The sequence below is a fragment of the Octopus sinensis genome, linkage group LG10 (assembly GCF_006345805.1).
Source record: "Octopus sinensis linkage group LG10, ASM634580v1, whole genome shotgun sequence".
In the NCBI taxonomy this organism is placed as follows: Eukaryota; Metazoa; Mollusca; class Cephalopoda; order Octopoda; family Octopodidae; genus Octopus; species Octopus sinensis.
Genome location: NC_043006.1, coordinates 45296537 through 45315323, shown reverse-complemented (window position 1 = coordinate 45315323; position 18787 = coordinate 45296537). Strand labels below are relative to the sequence as shown.

At 40.0% G+C, this 18787-nt stretch overlaps 1 protein-coding gene across 1 annotated transcript in view; it reads left to right on the top strand.

The window, feature by feature from the left end:
- The first annotated feature begins 4581 nt into the window (after nucleotides 1-4581).
- The window catches only part of LOC115216796, a 55937-nt gene continuing 41731 nt past the window's right edge, over nucleotides 4582-18787 (top strand). Inside the window, exons 1-3 of the mRNA XM_029786376.2 lie at nucleotides 4582-4937; nucleotides 7991-8448; nucleotides 9714-9952. Coding sequence (XP_029642236.1) covers nucleotides 7996-8448; nucleotides 9714-9952 — 692 coding nt within the window. The 5' untranslated portion in view covers nucleotides 4582-4937; nucleotides 7991-7995. The remainder of the gene's footprint in view (nucleotides 4938-7990; nucleotides 8449-9713; nucleotides 9953-18787) is intronic.

The window sequence follows — 18787 nt, the reverse complement described above, 5'->3', positions numbered from 1 at the left end:
AGAAGACCATATGAAGCAGAATATTACAGTGTATATAGCTTTGCTATCTAGTCTAAGATTGCTGTCAAATAACCTGCTGACCAATAATAACTCTCTGAACGAGGTATAAACAGTAACTGCACGACAATGTGAGGGATATTTGCCATCTCAATATGGCTAACCACTAAGGGTGGGTGTTACTGTAGCTTGTAGCCCCAGGAGAACATCGTCTCCAGCTGGCTTTAGGCAATGTTCTCCTGGGGCTACAAGCTACAGTAACACCCACCCTTAGTGGTTAGCCATATTGAGATGGCAAATATTCCTCACAACCTGCTGACCATTATTTATTAAAAAAATTTAGTTAATAGTTAAAAAATAAATCAATAAAAAACTAAAATTAAAGCGGCATGTCCACTCCCTCAATTAAATATCCTACAAGGGGACATGAGTGTTTCCTCCTAAACTCTTCTAACAGTTAAATGTAATGTGTTTCTGTATGATTAACTGTTTATTTGAAGTGGACAAAATAATCATATACTCTTTTACTTGTTTCAGTCATTTGACTGTGGCCATGCTGGAGCACTGCCTTTAGTTGAGCAAATCCACCCCAGGACTTATTCTTTGTAAGCCTAGTACTTATTCTATCGGTCTCTTTTGCCGAACCGCTAAGTTACGGGGGCGTAAACACACCAGCATCGGTTGTCAAGCGATGTTGGGGGGACAAACACATACACACACATACATGCATATATATATATATATATATATATATATATATATATATATATACACACATACATATATACGACAGGCTTCTTTCAGTTTCCATCTACCAAATCCACTCACAAGGATTTGTTCAACTAAAGGCAGTGCTCCAGCATGGCCGCAGGCAAATGACTGAAACTAGTAAAAGAATAAAAGAAAAGAAAGAAAAGAATAACAATAACTGTTTTTTTTCTTCTTTTTTTACATGGCTTAAGCACACTGCTCTCCTGCCAATAAATTTGATTTGATTTGATTTGTGGTAAACTGTGTAGTTTGTTAGATGCATGTGTAAAACTATGCAGGTCTCTAAGAGGGACAGTGTTAGGAATGCTTTATCCCCTGTTCAGAATTGTTGATAAGCATTCTGAGACATACACAAAATTATGCTTTGGAAATAAGTGCATAGATAACACCTTCCATTCTTATTGTGCAAATTGTTTAGGCCATAAATGTGTTAAGCTCTTTTTGTATGAGTTTAAGTATATTAGTGTCGGAGTGGTTGGCTACACTCTCAGAGTGGTTGGCGTTAGGAAGGGCATCCAGTTGTAGAAACTCTGCCAAATCAAGATTGGAGCCTGGTGCAGCCATCTGGTTCACGAGCCCTCAGTTAAAATCGTCCAACCCATGCTAGCATGGAAGGTGAACGTTAAGCGATGATGATGATGATGATGATGGTGGTGGAGGCACGTGGCTTAGTGGTTAGGGTGTCAGCATCATGATCGTAAGATTGTGGTTTCGATTCCTGGACCGGGCGATGTATTGTGTTCTTGAGCAAGACATTTCTTTTCACATTGCTCCAGTCCACTCAGCTGGCAAAAATGAGTAACGCTGCAATGGACTGGCATCCCATCCAGCTGGGGAACACATACGCCATAGAAACCGGGCCCATGAGCCTGGCTAGGTTTTATAAAAGGGCGTATTTATTTCATTTTTAAGTATATTGGCTACTGAAGACAGGTCTGGATGATTAGCATGTTGATGATGGCCACTGAGCTGGAAACAAGTGTTTGCAACTGTCCTTTTATCTCCAGACAATAAACCTATCCTTCTCCTTAATGGAATGCCAATTTTGGAGAATTCTTCATTCTTGAGAGTATTTTCTCTTCTCAACTGTTGGTGGTCTTAACTGCCATTCGGTAATTAAGACACATCTTCCAGACACACAGATAATTATAATAAATTAAGAAGTTACGTTATATGGCATTTGATACGCCTGTAATTGTTTCTGTTGTTGAAGTACATGTTACTCTCAGTTCTGAACATGACGATGTTGTCAGTGGCAGCATTGTCACTGCTGCTGTCGCCGCCGTCATCGTTGTTGTCATTTAAGATCTGTTTTCCATGCTGACATGGTTTGGATGATTTGACAGGAGCTGGCAATCTGGAGGGCGAGACCAAGCCTCAGGTGTCTGTTCTGACATGGCTTCTACAGCTGGATGTCCTTCTTTAAGAAGGGCACTTTACAGTATGTACATGGTGCTTTTATGTGGTGCTTGCATGGGTGGTTTTTACGTGGTGTCACCATGGTTGATCTTTATGTGGCTCAGGTATGGGTCCTTTTTTTGTGGCACACACACACACACATATATATAAATAAAAAGGAGTTTGTATGATTGTGTATAGAGGGATATATATTATTCAAAGGAATTCCAACTCTGTTTTTTATGTTTTATTTATATTCTTTATAATATTAAGTAAGAATATAGAATATATAGTATATATAGTAAAATGAAATGAAGTATTGATTGTCTTATTGAATAGATGAAATATTGAATATAAAATATTAAGAGACTAGTATACTTTCTTGCATTTTAGCAGTCTTCAAGGTCCCAGGTTGTGACAGGAATGTTGACCTCATGTGTACCGTTGGCGATTTTTTTCCTTCTGTCTTCCCTTCTCTGGATCTTTCCTTCTCCTATGTTTCCGATGAAGAGCTCCGCTCGAAACGTTAAACCCTCCTTCTTTCCTGAGCGTCCAATAATACTATATTTGTTCCACGTCCTCACGTTGTTGTGTTTTTTTGTGCGTTCTTGTTTGGATTAACTTTATATATATATATATATATATGTAAATGTATAGATGTCTAAAATATTATTTTCTTCTTAAACAGAGAGATGATGTTGACGACATTAAGAAGATGATGGAGGCGATGCAGAAAGAGATTGCCGTATGCTGTTGGATGAGTGACCATGTGACTGCTGTTGTGTTGTCACTGGAACTGGCTGTGTCCTGCGTGGTCAGTGGTTAGACATTAAAAGGTCTGGAACCGAAAGACATCAGCCTGATGTGAAGCTAGAGCTTTACAGTGAGCAGTCGGCTCAAACTGAAGTTTAGAAGAGATTGTCTCGCGTGACCTTATCAGAAGACTGTGATTGGTTGGGTTGCACATTGGCGTGCAATAGAGCAAGAGACAAATTGCACCAATACCAACCAATCAGAGTAGTGGACACAACAGGGTCCAAAGGCTAGCTGTTATCTACTACGTCCGTATTTGTGTATATATAACAGAAAGAGAGAGAGAGAGAGAGAGGAATTTCCCTCAAGCGTACGTGACACATGTCTCTGACTTGTTTTTTCTTCACAAAAACCAAAATTTGTCATTTTTATGCAGAAACACCCATCTCCCTATTTAGGCAAACTATAAAAAATACGTTTGAATGACTAGCCTTCTGTTAGACATTCAACGGCCGGAAAAAGTTCAAAAGGTCAACTTATTCTCATTAATCTGTAATTGCTGAGAGAAGAAAACAAAAGACTTTAAATATATATTTTAAAATGCTGATTTTTCTGTGACTAAAAATTCTTCAAGCTGGCGCTCCAGCATGGCCGTAGTCCAGTAAATGAAACAAGTAAAAAGATTTTTAGAAAATAAAAAAACCGAGAGGGTTATAAAAAACTTTCAAGTGATTTTGCTGTTATTTCTAGCATGTGGAGATACCTTTAGGCTTAACTTCTTAAAAATTCTGGTGTCGTTACATTCGACTAAAAATTCTTCCAGGTGGTGCCCCAGCATGGCCGCAGTATATCCACTAAAACGAAGGAAAAAAATCGAAAAATATAACCGTGGGGCTTTTGTCCACTTGCACACTTTAACTATGGGGCTTTTGTCCGAGAGGCTTTCGTCCTAGGGGGCTTTTGTCCTACACTCATTAAAAATATATGTACTCCCTATCAAATATGTTGAGTGCCATTTCCTTTCGTTTGTCCACTTACTTGTATGTCCACTTACTTACATGTATGTATACATGCATGCGTAGTTGACTTCTTATAATGGATGGAAGCACTCCGTCGGTTACGACGACGAGGGTTCCGGTTGATCTGATCAACAGAACAGCCTGCTCGTGAAATTAACGTGTAAGTGGCTGAGCACTCCACAGACACGTGTACCCTTAACGTAGTTCTCGTGGATATTCAGCGTGACACAGAGAGTGACAAGGCCGGCCCTTTGAAATACAGGTACAACAGAAACAGGAAGTAAGAGTGAGAGAAAGTTGTGGCGAAAGAGTACAGCAGGGATCACCACCATCCCTGCCGGAGCCTCGTGGAGCTTTAGGTGTTTTCGCTCAATAAACACTCACAACGCCCGGTCTGGGAATCGAAACCACGATCCTACGATCCTACGACCGCGAGTCCGCTGCCCTAACCACTGGGCCATTGCGCCTCCACACTTCTTATAACACGTTTTTAAATGAACAGTGAGACTGACGCTCAAGCATCTTTTAATGACTTTAGATAGCACGAAGAATTAAATATTCTATGACATGCAAAAAAAAAAAAGCTAATCGTTTGTTTTAGTGGTTAAACCCAGATTATTGTCTCGTTTCCACGAAATACTGCATATAGAACTACATTATATAACGTTCTTTCTAACTTTTTAAGCGGTTAAATGTGACCTGAGGGAGAGATGGTTGTTATTTTTCGCAGGTTGAACGATTACACTGAAGATCGCTGACATAAAGCCTGGAATATGTTTGAAGAAGAGAAATGTTTTCACCTGACACCGTTTAATTATGGCCGCATCCATGCTATCTCACAGAGATTGTGTAACTTAGTTTCGTTTATGATTTAAATTAAAAGCAATAAACTACTGAAGGAATATTTCAGTGAACATGTTTAAACTATAGAAAGATTGCTATCACCAAACAAATCATATTTATTCGTCTCACATCATTTAAATTTCGATCTCGGTGAAGGTAGGTCTGAAAATTATGTTTTCCATGAAGTTTACGAAATTGTGTGTTTTAACAGCTTGAGGCCAAAATGTTACCTTTTTTTTTTAAATGGACACAGCTGGGATGCCTTCGAATATGGGTATACTCGCCCAGAACTGGTATAGGACAAAACAACAATAACAGCAATATGTTTCAAAATGCATTGCTCTCACGATTCTTGAGATGTCGATAACTTACAGTTGGATTAAGAATTTAACTATTAGACACACACAGACACTACAAAGACCATCACCTTCACCACAACCACCACACGTTCTAAATTAAGCTCTCAGTAATCCAGTTAAAGTTAGCTTTTGGGGCACAGTTTCAATTCCTGGTTGAGTCTATCCGCCGCATGTTTACTTCAGACCGAATCGAGGTAAAAACAGTCACAGGAAAAAAATCAAAAAAAAATCATAAGGGTTTTGTCCGGGGGTGGGGTCCGAGGAGGTTTTGTCCTAGGGGTGTTTTGTGCGGATCCCATAAATTAATTGTGACTTTATTACCGGCCACCATAAATTGTGACTTTTTTTCTCCTAGCCAAAATTGTGACTTTATTTAACTATTTCTTTACTACCCACAAGGGGCTAAACACAGAGAGGACAAACAAGGACAGACATAGGTATTAAGTCGATTACATCGACTCCAGTGCGTAACTGGTACTTAATTTATCGACCCCGAAAGGTTGAAAGGTAAAGTCGACCTCGGCGGAATTTGAACTCACAACGTAACGGCAGACGAAATGAGTTCAAATTCCGCCGAGGTCGACTTTACCTTTCATCCTTTCGGGGTCGATAAATTAAGTACCAGTTACGCACTGGAGTCGATGTTATCGACTTACCGGTCACTTTCAAACCTGCCGTTTCCAGCCAGAGGAATAATTTTTTTATCAAGTACACTAAATAAAGTCGAAACTTCCAGTGGTGATCCAACGTTTCATTAAGGGTTATGGGACATTTTCATTTCAGTGTTTGTGCATGCATACCTACGTACGTACGTGTATAATTGAGTTATGTACAGTTGTTTCACGCAGGTATCCAAATGGACACTAGCAATCCTCTTCTGTGCATTGTGAAGTAGAGAGTAAACAATAAGAGTGGTGGCAAATCCCCAATTCTACTTCACATACACTGTAGAAAGGTTGTTCTCCACTCATTCGCCTAAGCTGAATCATAAGATATGGGTTTAATTAAATAGTTATCTATGTCACATAGAACAGGATCTATACACTTTACAACAAGCGTGTATTGGGTATGTTTAGCTATTAGATATTCTCTCCGCTAGTGTGTGTATTTGTGTGTGTAGGCATGGTTGTATGATATGAAGTTTGCTTCCCATTCACATGGTCTCAGGTTCGGCCTCACTGCACAGTATCTCGGGCAAGTGTCTTCTTCTATATATAGTTCCGGGTCAACTAAAGCCTTGTGAGTGGATTTGGTTAACAGAAACGGAGGAAACCATGTGTGTGTACCTTTGTCTTCACATTATGTGATGGTTGTAAGTGAACATCATTGTCATACAAGTACTCATCTCCAGTCTTCCATGGAAAGCACATCCAACTATGTGAAAATATTACCTTCCTTGAAAACAGGTGAGGGTTGGCAATGAGAAGGGCATCTAGCTGTAGAAAATCTGCCTCAACAAATTCTGTTTAACCCATGCAAACATGGAAAAGTGGACGTTAAACGATGATGACACACACGTACATACTTTCCCTCTGCCTCATTGTTGGTTAACATAATCCCTAATTCCATCATCTCTATTTTACAAAATTGGTTCATATTGTTGGAGTTATTAACCTTGCTTGTTCTTTTTAGATTTAAACACCACTAGAGGGAGTTTTTGTCTTGTGAGGATAATCTTGGTTAACTTTTTTATATTATGTGTATGAGACACTGTGTGTGTGTGTGTGTGTATTTAAATGTTGTCATTATTATCATTGTCATAATTTTATATTTGCAAAAATCGGTCTGATCATCTCTGTCAATTTTTATTCAGAGATTGAAATATCTTCTGATTCTAAAGAGAAGGCCTAGTCTTTGGAATGTGGTTCTGACTATGCTAAGAATGTGCTTCTGTCAGGAGAAATCCTTGGTGATAGTGAGGCCCAGCATTTGGAGCGACTATGAGGACTCTAGCTGAGTTTTGCATATTTTAGAGATGTGTTGCATTGATGTTTGCATGATATGAAGAGTGCTTGAAACTTTTTGCTGGTAAAAAGAGACAAATTTGGCATGGCCTTACTGGAGGATGCTCTTGAGTTCTTTGTTTATGGAATCAGTTCAAGTTTGGCATGTGGTTTACGAGTATTACTTTTCTTGTTAAATGAATCTTACCTTTCTCAAGTGTTCCTGAGCCGAAATGACTTCTATAAAAACATACACCACCAGTGTCACCACCTACTCCTACCACCATTACCCACTAAACCAATGTAGATACCACCATCACCAACTACTCCAACGGCATTCACCATAGTCAACCACCTTCACTGCCACTGCTGCCAACCTACAACCAGTCTTCACCATCCCCAGCTCCACCATCCACAGCACCACCATCCCCAGAACCACCATCCCCAATGTGACCTCTACAGCGCCAACTGCACCAGCATTTGGGGAGCTTCCGCAACTAGCACAAGCACCAGATTATTCAAATTGGGAAGATCCATGTAAATACACATTTCCTTGACTGTATTCTTCTGAAGATAGACATATTATCATCATCATCATCATTTAATGTCCGTTGTCCATGCTGGCATGGGTTGGACAGTTTGACCAGAGCTGGCAAGCTGGAAGGCTGCATCAAGCTCCAATCTGATTTGGCTTGGTTTCTAAGACTGGATGCCCCTCCTTATGCCAACCACTTTACACAGTGAGCTGGGTGCTTTTGACAAGGCACTGACACAAGGCCTTTAACTCCAAAATATAAAGATATTTTTAAAAGACTTTCTGCATTGTTACAAGCTTTCCTTATTTCTCCTTTTATTCATTTTTCTAACTCAAATCTGTTTTTTTTTTTTCTGATATTTCTTTTTGTAGAAACCATGACTTTTGAAATTGTGGAAAAACTAAAGGTAAAAGCTGAAAGTATTTCAGCCAACCACATTTCTGTTATAGTCCTTCTGTTCCTCATCGTGTATCTCTTCCGTGCTGATGATATCTACAACCTGCAGCCAATGTGGAGAAAGCGGGCTGACACTCACCTCTATGCCAATGGGAAATATCCTTTAGAAAATGAAGCATTACCATCACCCATTGTGACCGATCTCGACAGTGATGGCACCAATGAAATCATCCTGCTCTCAAATGACATGAAACTCAGCATCCTTGTTTTACCAGACGTTGATAACAGAGACGAAGAAGACAAAATCCTTCCTCACGTCATTGTCAAATGCAAGACTATGTTGAGCCCCAAGTCTGAGCAGTTAGGCTGGCCCGTTGCCATGACAACTGGTTACTTGCTTCCTTATAAGTCGATGGTCCAAGTCAGGAAACAGGTGAGTGTCATGTTTTTTGATGCATTTAATTCTTTCATAGAGTCTGTTTAGTACGTGTGTTTGAAGGTACATGACTAAGTAGTTAGGTTATGGGTTCAATACTCTTTTACTTGTTTCAGTCATTTGACTGTGGCCATGCTGGAGCACCGCCTTTAGTTGAGCAAATTGACCCCAGGACTTATTCTATTGGTGTCTTTTGCCAAACCGGTAAGTTACGGAGACGTAAACACCAGCATTGGTTGTCAAGCGATGTTGGGAAGACAAACACAGACACACAAACATACACACGCACACATACATATACATATATGCATATATGCATATATATGAGGGGTTTCTTTCAGTTTCTGTCTATCAAATCCACTCACAAGGCTTTGGTCGGCCCGAAGCTATAGTAGAAGACACTTGCCCAAGGTGCCAATCAACAGAACAGCCTGCTCGTGAAATTAATGTGTGAGTGGCTGACCACTCCACAGACACATGCACGCTTAATGTAGTTCTCAGGGATATTCAACGTGGCACAGAACGTGACATGGCAGGACCTTTGAACTACAGGTACAACTTATTTTTGCCAGCTGAGCAAACTGGAGCAACATGAAATAAAGAGTCTTGCTCAAGGACACAATGTGTAGCCAGGAATTGAACTCATGACTTTATGATTGTGGATTGAATACCTTAACCTTCATGTGCCTTCACTGTCAAATAATAAGTCAATGTAGAATCAGCGACACCAAATATGTGGCACCAAAATGGCCAGGCCGGAATGTCTCGTGCCTAGCTTTCTTATGTAAGTAGAGGTGTATGTCTTGCTTTTTTTTTTGTTTTAAATAGCACAAATCATTAACACTAGTAGAGATTGAACTCAGCATCTTAAGTGTTACTGCTATAGGATATCTCACAAATACATAAATTTGAATTTTGAAACAAGGAAGATTCACAAAATCATCATCATCACCATCATCATCATCATCGTTGACATGGGTTGGACGGTCCGACTCAGGACGGTGTGACTCAGGACTGGCAAGCCAGGAGGCTGCACCAGGCTCCAATCTGATCTGGCAAGGTTTCTACATCTGGATCGGATTGGAGCTTGGTGCAGCCTCCTGGCTTGCTAGTCCTCAGTCAAACCGTCCAACCCATGCCAGCATGGAAAGTGGATGTTAAACGACAACAATGATGATGATGATGATAATGATTCCTGTATCATTCTTGAATCAGGAATATTCCCGTAATATCTCCAATGTTCTTATTGCTGTTACTTTTAGGTTATTGTCGTAGTAACTGATCACTGGCAGGTTTTGTGTTTTGATGAAAACTTGCAACTGCTTTGGACACAACAACTGCGTAACATGTCTGGCACGGCCCACTCACAGTTCTACATGAAGTCTATGTCGGTTTTGGTGTTGCCGTTCTCTGTGAAGAAGTCTGACACAGGAATGATCATCGTCGGTGGTAGCTATGGACACAAAGTTCACAAGGACGAACATACAGACAAGAACGAAACGTGAGTATTATAATTATATATCGGAAGAGTGTTGAAATGGCTGAGGTGGAAGAGTGCTGAGCTAAATGTCCTGTGATTTTAGTTGTGTATATTTATATTCTGAATTCATACCACAACAGAGTTTGTCATCATGGTCATCATTGTTTTTATGCCCACTTGCTTGCATGGGCTGGATGAGTTTATTGAGGAAGATTTTCTCTGGCTGGATGCTCTTCCTGTTGCCAAGCTTCACCTTTTCCAGGCAGGGAGGGTCATATTTCCTATGGCCAGACATGTTTTGCAGAGTATTGGAAATGAATGACACCGCTTGTATGACAATGACACTCATTTACGACTATCATGTGATGTCAGGACAAGATACACACACACACGCACCACATACACACCTTATATCGTATATTTGTTTACATAGGAGTGGCTGTGTGGTAAGTAGCTTGCTTATGAACCACATGGTTCCGGGTTCATTCCCCCTACATGGCACCTTGGGAAAGTATCTTCTACTATAGTCTCGGGCCGACCAAAGCCTTGTGAGTGGATTTGGTAGACAGAAACTGAAAGAAGCCCGTTGTATGTATGTATGTATATATATATATATATATATATATTATATATATATATATATATATATATATATATATATAGATATGTATGTGTGTGTATATGTTTGTGTGTCTGTGCTTGTCCCCCCAACATCGCTTGACAACTGATGCAGGTGTGTTTACGTCCCCGTAACTTAGCAGTTCGGCAAAAGAGACCGATAGAATAAGTACTAGGCTTACAAAGAATAAGTCCTGGGGTTGATTTGCTGGACTAAAGGCGGTGCTCCAGCATGGCCACAGTCAAATGACTGAAACAAGTAAAAGAGTATACGATGAGTCAGTTTCCATCTTCCAAATGACTCACAATGCTTTGTGTGACCATGTCTATAGTAAAAGGGACTTGCCCAAGGTGCTACTCAGTGGGACTGAACCTGAAACCATGTGGTTGGGAAGCAAACTACCTAATCACACAGCTGAGTAGCAATATTATAGTAACAATAAAGGCAGCAAGCTGGCAGAATCGTTAGCAAGCCGGACAAAAAGCTTAGCGTCATTTTGTTTGTCTTTACATTTTGAGTTCAAATTCTGTCAAGGTTGACTTGGCTTTTCATAGTTTTTGGGGTCAATAAAATAAGTACCACTTGAACACTGGGGTCAATGTAAATGATTTACTCCCTCCCCCGAAATTGCTGGTCTTGTGCCTGAATATGAAACCATTATTATTATTACAATTATAGAAAGTACAGCATCAATAATATTAAGTATTTAATAATACTATTTTCTGAGCAGTGGCAGCTCGTGTATAGACCCTGTGGAACTGCAGCACCCCTTATTTAAAGTCCTTAAAGCAGCAAGTTGGGAGAAGTGTTACTACGGCGGGCAAAATGCTTATCGGTATTTCATCTGTCTTTATGTTCAGAGTTCAAATTCTGCCGAGGTCAATTTTGCCTTTCATCCTTTCGGGGTCAGTAAATTAAGTACCAGTTACATACTGGGGTCGATTTAATCAACTGGCCCCCTCCTCAAAAATTTCGGGCATTGTACCTAGAGCAGAAAAGAATATTTAAAGTCCTTTTGTGTTGAATAGTGTTGGATGCAGTAATGAAATAGCTTAACGTATTTAAACTACTTTATGTAATGGCATATAAAACGCAGTTTTTTTCCATAAAATTATTAAAATAATTTAACAAAAAAATAACTTCGAGTCCTGTATGTGGAATTCGAACTATATTACATCCTTTAATGCACAATCCACCCCGTTGAAAAAAAAAATCTGTTGTTGAAGTTGGGATGTATCCAATATGCATGTGCGTCTTTTTATGCCAAATACAGTAGTTGTATTAGTAAGGTTATCTCCCTTGAAGTAAGTTATGCCAGGCAATTTTATAAGATTACTGTTTAGATCTACAATTATCTCTCTATATATATAAACAGCAAAATGTCTGTGTGTGTGTGTGCACGTCCTTTATACAAATCCACAATTTTTCAGTTAGAAGGCTCGCACTTTCTATGGTCATTAAAAAAATCAATAGAAGTGACTTTAAAAAAAATTTTCTATCCAAAACCCAATCAAAATGCTCGAAACTTGATATGCCAATTGAATGCCAGCTAGCTGTATGTGATTGATCGGAGATTTGGACAGTATTCGCGTGTATGTGCGCATGCACGCAGCTGTATATGCATGCACTAGCACTATGAGCCGGCGTTGCCGGGTCATAGTGCTAGTTGTTTATTATTTTGGTTCTACTGTTTAATTAATTAGTGAAAGTGCATGGTTCAGTGGTTAGTGCGTTGGGCTCACACTCATGATGTTAGTGAGTTCAATTCCGGGCTGTGTTGTATTCTTGCACAAGACACTTCATTTCATGTTGCTCCAGTTTACTCAGCTGTAGAAATGAGTTGCGATGTCACTGGTGCTAAGTTGTATCGACCTTTGCCTCTTCCTTTTAATAACATCAGTGGCGTGAAGAAGGGAGGCTGGTATGCATGGGCGACTGCTGGTCTTCTATAAACAAACCTTACCTGCACTTGTGCCTCAGAGGGGAACTTCCTAGGTGCAATCCCATGGTCATTCATGACCAAAGTGGGGGTCTTTACTCTTTATTAATTAATTGATTAATTTATCGTTATTTTTTTGCCACCTTGTGCTGGTGTCACGTGAAAAGTACCCAGCACACTCTGTAAAGTGGTTGGCATTAGGACAATTATCCAGCAGTAGAAACCTTGTCAGAACAGACAGTGGAACCTGGCGCAGCTCTCTCGCTTGCCAATTCTTGTCAAATCGTCCAACCCATGCCAGCATGGAAAGCCGACATTAAATGATGATGATGATTTCTACAATTATTACTTCAGTGATGTGAAGGCGCATGGCTCAGTGGTTAGAGTGTGGAGCTTACGATTGTGAGGTTGTGAGTTCAATTCCCAGACCGGGCTGCGTGTTGTGTTCTTGAACAAGATACCTTATTTCACATTACTCCAGTTCACTAAACTGTAGAAATGATTTGTTATGTCACTGGTGCCAAGCTGTATCAGCCTTTGCCTTTCCCTCGGATAACATCGGTGGCATGGAGAGGGCGGACTGGTATGCATGGGCAATTGATGGTCTTCCATAAACAATCTTGACCGGACTTGTGCCTTGGAGGGTAACCTTCTAGGTGCAGTCCCATGGTCATTCATGACCGAAGGGGGTGGGGTCACCCTACTTCAGTGATAGTTTTTGCAGCTGAATATTACCTTTTATTAGTTTCTTCCATACATCCTACTCATGGTATCCTGGGAAAGCAGTTGTACAATGAATAGATGATGTAGAGAACAATTTCCTTTTATATTCATCCGTTTGCTCTTAGTAAATAGTTGGTCAAATATTTCTTCCAGTTGTGTTGCCAGTACCGCCTGACTGGCCCTTGTGCTGGTGGCACGTAAAAGCACCCACTACACTCTTGGAGTGGTTGGCGTTAGGAAGGGCATCCAGATGTAGAACTCTGCCAGATCAAGATTGGAACCTGGTGCAGCCATCTGGTTCGCCAGTCCTCAGTCAAATCGTCCAACCCATGCTAGCATGGAAAGCAGACGTTAAACGATGATGATGATGATGTGTTACAGAATGAAAAAAGTAACGTTTACGTTACATGAAACCTTGCTTGTCTTTCATCATCCTCATCACCACCACCACCACTGTCATCATCGTCATCACTATTATTTAAAATCCACTCTTTTATGTTTGCATGGGTTACGTGGAATTTGTCAAGGCAGATTTTCTACAGACTTCCTGTTGTCAACCTTCACCTGTTTCTCAGCATGGTAATATTTCTCATAGCTTTTCGAATTCTGCTGAGGTCAACTTTGCCTTTCATCGTTTCGGGTTCGATGAATTAAGTACCAGCTGCATACTGGGGTCGATCTAATCAACTGCCTACCCTCTCCCACCAAAATTTTGGGCCTTGTGCCTGGAGTAGAAAAGAATATTTCTCATAGCTTGACATGTTTTTCACAGAAGACTGGAAACCAGCAACACTGCTTGTATGATGGTGATGCTCATCTACAACCATCGTAAGATGTCAGGCCAAGTGTATACACACACACACACACACACACACACACACACATGGCAGGCTTCTTTCAGTTTCTGTCTACCAAATCTATTCACAAATCATTTTTGAGTGGTTTTTTTGGGAGCTGGAACGGATTAATTATCATCATCATCATCATCATCGTTTAACGTCCGCTTTCCATGCTAGCAGGGTTGGACGGTTCAACTGGGGTCTGGGAAGCCCGAAGGCTGCACCAGGCCAGTCAGATGTGAGTGTTCTACAGCGGATGCCCTTTAACGCCAACCACTCCGAGAGGTAGTGGGTGATTTTATGTGCCACCGACACAGGTACGAGCTGGCAGACGGCCACGCTCGGATGGTGTTTTTATGTGCCACCGACACAGGTTAATTCAGTGGGGAAAATTGATTTGTAAAACTAGTAAATCGTAAGTCGAGCTCGGTCATGGAACAAATTAAACTCGTACTGCGAGGTATTACTGTATTTCTATGTTGAAGATGTTCCAGTGCAAATTAAGTAAGATTTAGACATCTCTTCAGGATCATGTCATACTAGGTTGTCTCCCTTGGTAAAGTTAACTCCCTTGTAAAACATTTCCCTATACTTTGAATACTTGAATCTATAACTGATTTACAATTTATTATACCGGTAAAGATATGCTTTTTTATAAAAGACCCAAGCTATTCTCATAATTTCTAGGATGTTTGCCGTAGGACAAAAAAGCAGGTACTCGTATATTCCTGCTCAACTTCAGTTTATTTACCTCATTCATGTCTTTGCAAAAGGAATAATTGCGACAATTTCCAACTTTTTTTTCTCCTACAATATTATGCTATGTAGCTTGATTTCTTAACTTATAAAAAGATCACATTTGAGGACAATTACATTTAATGATCACTTTTTGCGTGTGTGCATTTTTGTTTAAGGTGTGTGTGTGCTTCGAATGTTTTTAATGCTCTGATTGACATATCACACTGTGATTGTTTACTTTATAAAGATCCAGTGTATCATATCAATGATATGCTTAAATACGTAAAAGCAAATGGATGTTTGATGTTGTCGATGAATTGTATTCAGTTGTTTTAATTAGCCAAACTGCCTGCTTATTAAATTAGCCTTTTGCCTGTCTGGTATATCATGTGTGACACACAGGACATATTTCCTTGACGTCCATGCATCGTATATGATACACATTTCCCGTTTTTGTCAACCACCAGAGTAACTTGGAACTTATAAGAGGAAAGCTTTATATTATCTAGAACATATAAAACAAGGGCTAATTGAAAGTCTGAAAAACGAGAATGGATGTTTAGGACAAATGTATGAAAATGCTTAGAACAGGCAAAAGGTTTATGTGAAGGGACTAATTACTCTACAAACACATGCACCCTTAACATAGTTCTCTGGTGTGATTTATTGTACTTGAGGAGACGTGTCATGCTAAGTAAAATTGTGGCCATGCATGCATACAGCCATGTCCTTTATGGCCATCCCTTCTATGTCCTCTCTCAGCTGAAAGGTCCTTTGTCTTGTGAGCTCGTAGGTGTTGGTTCCATGTAAAAAAAACATCCATTTCAGTGCCATGTAAAAAGCACCTGTGCTGGCACCATGTAAAAAGCACCCTTTAGACTCTGTAAAGTGGTTGGCATTAGGAAGGGCATCCAACCATAGAAACCATGTTAAAACAGCGAGCTGGCAGAAACGTTAGCATGCCAGGCAAAATGCTTAGCGGTATTTCATCTGCCGTTATGTTCTGAGTTCAAATTCCACCGGGGTTGACTTTGCCTTTCATCCTTTCGGGGTCGATAAATAAAGTACCAGTTATGCACTGGGGTTGATGTAATCGACTTAACTCCTTTGTCTGTCCTTGTTTGTCCCCTCTATGTTTAGCCCCTTGTGGGCAATAAAGAAATAAGAAACCATGATAAAACAGATGTTTAGAGCCTGGGCAGGTGTCCAGCCAACTAGCTCCTGTCAAACCATTCAACCATGCCAGCATAAAAAATGGACATTAAATGATGAGGATTATGATGATGATGATTCCATCCAACAGGATTCTACATAGTTTCTGTCTACCCATGTTCATTCATAAAACTATAGTGAAAAACACTTGACCTCTGTAATATAGTAGAAGTATCCCATATAGTATAATAAATCCCATGTAACAGAGTGAAGATAGCATGTAATATAGTAGGATTGAACTCTGAACCTTGTGTTTCTGTAATGAGCTTCTTAACCTTTCAGTTGTGTCATAACCCTGCTGTGTCCATCTCTTATATTTCTTATTATCTACTTGTTTCATTTATTGGACTGTGGTCATGCTGGAGCATGAAGGGTTCAGTTGAGAAAATTGCCCCTCCTCCCCAGTACTTATATTTTAATTCTGATATTTATTTTATCAGTCACTTTTGCTTAACTGCTCAGTTACAGGGATGTAAACAAACCAACACTAGTCATCAAGCAATGGTGGGGAGACAAACACACACAGAGAGCAAGCTTCCACACTGTTCCCATCTACCAAATTCACTCACAAGGCATTGGCTGTCCAGGGCTATAGTAGAAGACACTTGCCTAAGATGCCTTACAATGGGACTGAACCAGAGGCAATGCCAGGCTCATCACTGATTTTGCATAAGACACATGCCTGCTCAAAGAATTTTGTGTTTTTCCACAATATTTCTAACCCCAAATGGCTTATTCTTTATGTCTAGCGTTATGTCTTTCTCCATTTCTAAGTTAAGGGTGAAAATAAAGCAACCCTGCAAAACACAACTGATCTTTGCACAGAGACACACACAGAATAACAATAAACATCAGTGATCTGACTGTCATCTGTACTCTTGACAAGAGATGCCAGTTAGTCTTTTATACCTGCCAGGCTCCTTTGTATTAGCCTGAGTTGCTGGATAATTTTTCATTCCTTTAAGAATATTGTAGAACCGATATTGTTCATAGATTGGAATTTAAATCCTAACCTTTATAGAAATTTATTGTTTCAAGAAAACATTGAATTTGGATTGCTTTTAATTTTTACGATTATAGATAACAACTCGGGCTGTAACTTCTGAGCCTGAGTCAGGTGTGTGTGAACAATGTTGTGAGAATGTTAGCTACGAATGATATTTTTCAACACAGAGCATTTCTAAGACGACTGCCAGACGCTGAACAAAAATAAATGAACTGCGACCTGGCTCAATACAAAAGAGCCCAAGTTATGGGCTACAATGACATACTTGAAGTCAGTGTTGGCAGAAATTAAATCAGCTTGCAAATACACACTTACTTTATTAAATCTATACTCAGACTAAGCCTGGACAGCCCAAGTGTTGGAGTCACCACAGGACTGAACCCAAAACCACATAGTTGCAAAGCAAGTTTCTTAACCACATGGTCATGCCTGTGCCTACATGTTTAAATACGAACATGCAAACAACAATTATTTTTTCTTTTATACATAAATTTAATAAAGATACAGTTTACTTGGAAAACGACAGCCATAACTGTGTATGTACATATGCATACACAGAATCAGGGAATTGAATTTACGGTAATGCTTGGAAATCTCAAAACATTATGGTTAATAAGTAGATAGCTCAGAATTGTGATGATTTCAAGAGATCCTCAAGGCAGTGTTATAAGGAATAGCATGCTATGTATTATTAATTGTTTGTTCCTTCTAGAGCCATGCCCGGCTCATAAGGGCCGGTTTCCCGGTTTCCTTGATGTATAGGTTCCGCACCTGGATGGGACGCTGGTCCGTTGCAGGAGGAAAGAGTGAGAGAAAGTTGTGGCGAAAGTGTCAGCAGAAGTTCGCCATTACCTTCTGCCGGAGCTGCGTTGAGCTTAGGTGCTTCGCTCATAAGCACACACATCGCCTGGTCTAAGATTCAAACCCGTGATCCCTCGATCGTGAGCCCGCTGCTCTAACCACTAGGCCATGTGCCTCCACATGTATTATTAATAGCATGTTGTATATTATTACTTACATATTAATAATTTTCCCCAAATAATGGTTTCAAATTTTGGCATAGGGTCAGTAGGTTTTAAGGGAAAGACGAACTCAATTCCTTACATTGACCACAGGACTTGACTGGTACTTATTTTATCAACCCCGAGATGATGAAAGGCAAAGTTGACCTTGGCAGAATTTGAACTTAGAACATAAAGACTGACAAAATGCTGCTAAGCATTTCATTTGGCATGCTAATGGTTCTGCTGGCTCACCATTTGTGATAGTTCTGGGTTTGTCAGTGATTGAATTAGTTTATATACCTGATGAAGGAAATTGTACTGAGGTACAGATTTCCTTATCTATCTATGAATTCAATGCACAATACTTATGACAACAATTCAAAAGCAATGCATAGTATTTGTGTACAGGAGTGGCTGTGTAGTAAGTAGCTTGCTTACCAACCACATGGTTCTGGGTTCATTCCCACTGCATGGCACCTTGGGCAAGTGTCTTCTACTATAGCCTCGGGCAGACCAAAGCCTTGTGAGTGGATCTGGTAGACAGAAACTGAAAGAAGCCTGTCATATATATATATGTATCTCTGTGTGTGTGTATATGTTTGTAGGTCTTTATTTGTCCCCCCAACATCGCTTGACAACCGATGCTGGTTTGTTTACGTCCCCATAACTTAGTGGTTCAGCAAAAGAGACCAATAGAATAAGTACTAGGCTTACAAAGAATAAGTCCTGGGATTGATTTGCTTGACTAAAGGTGGTGCTCCAGCATGGCCACAGTC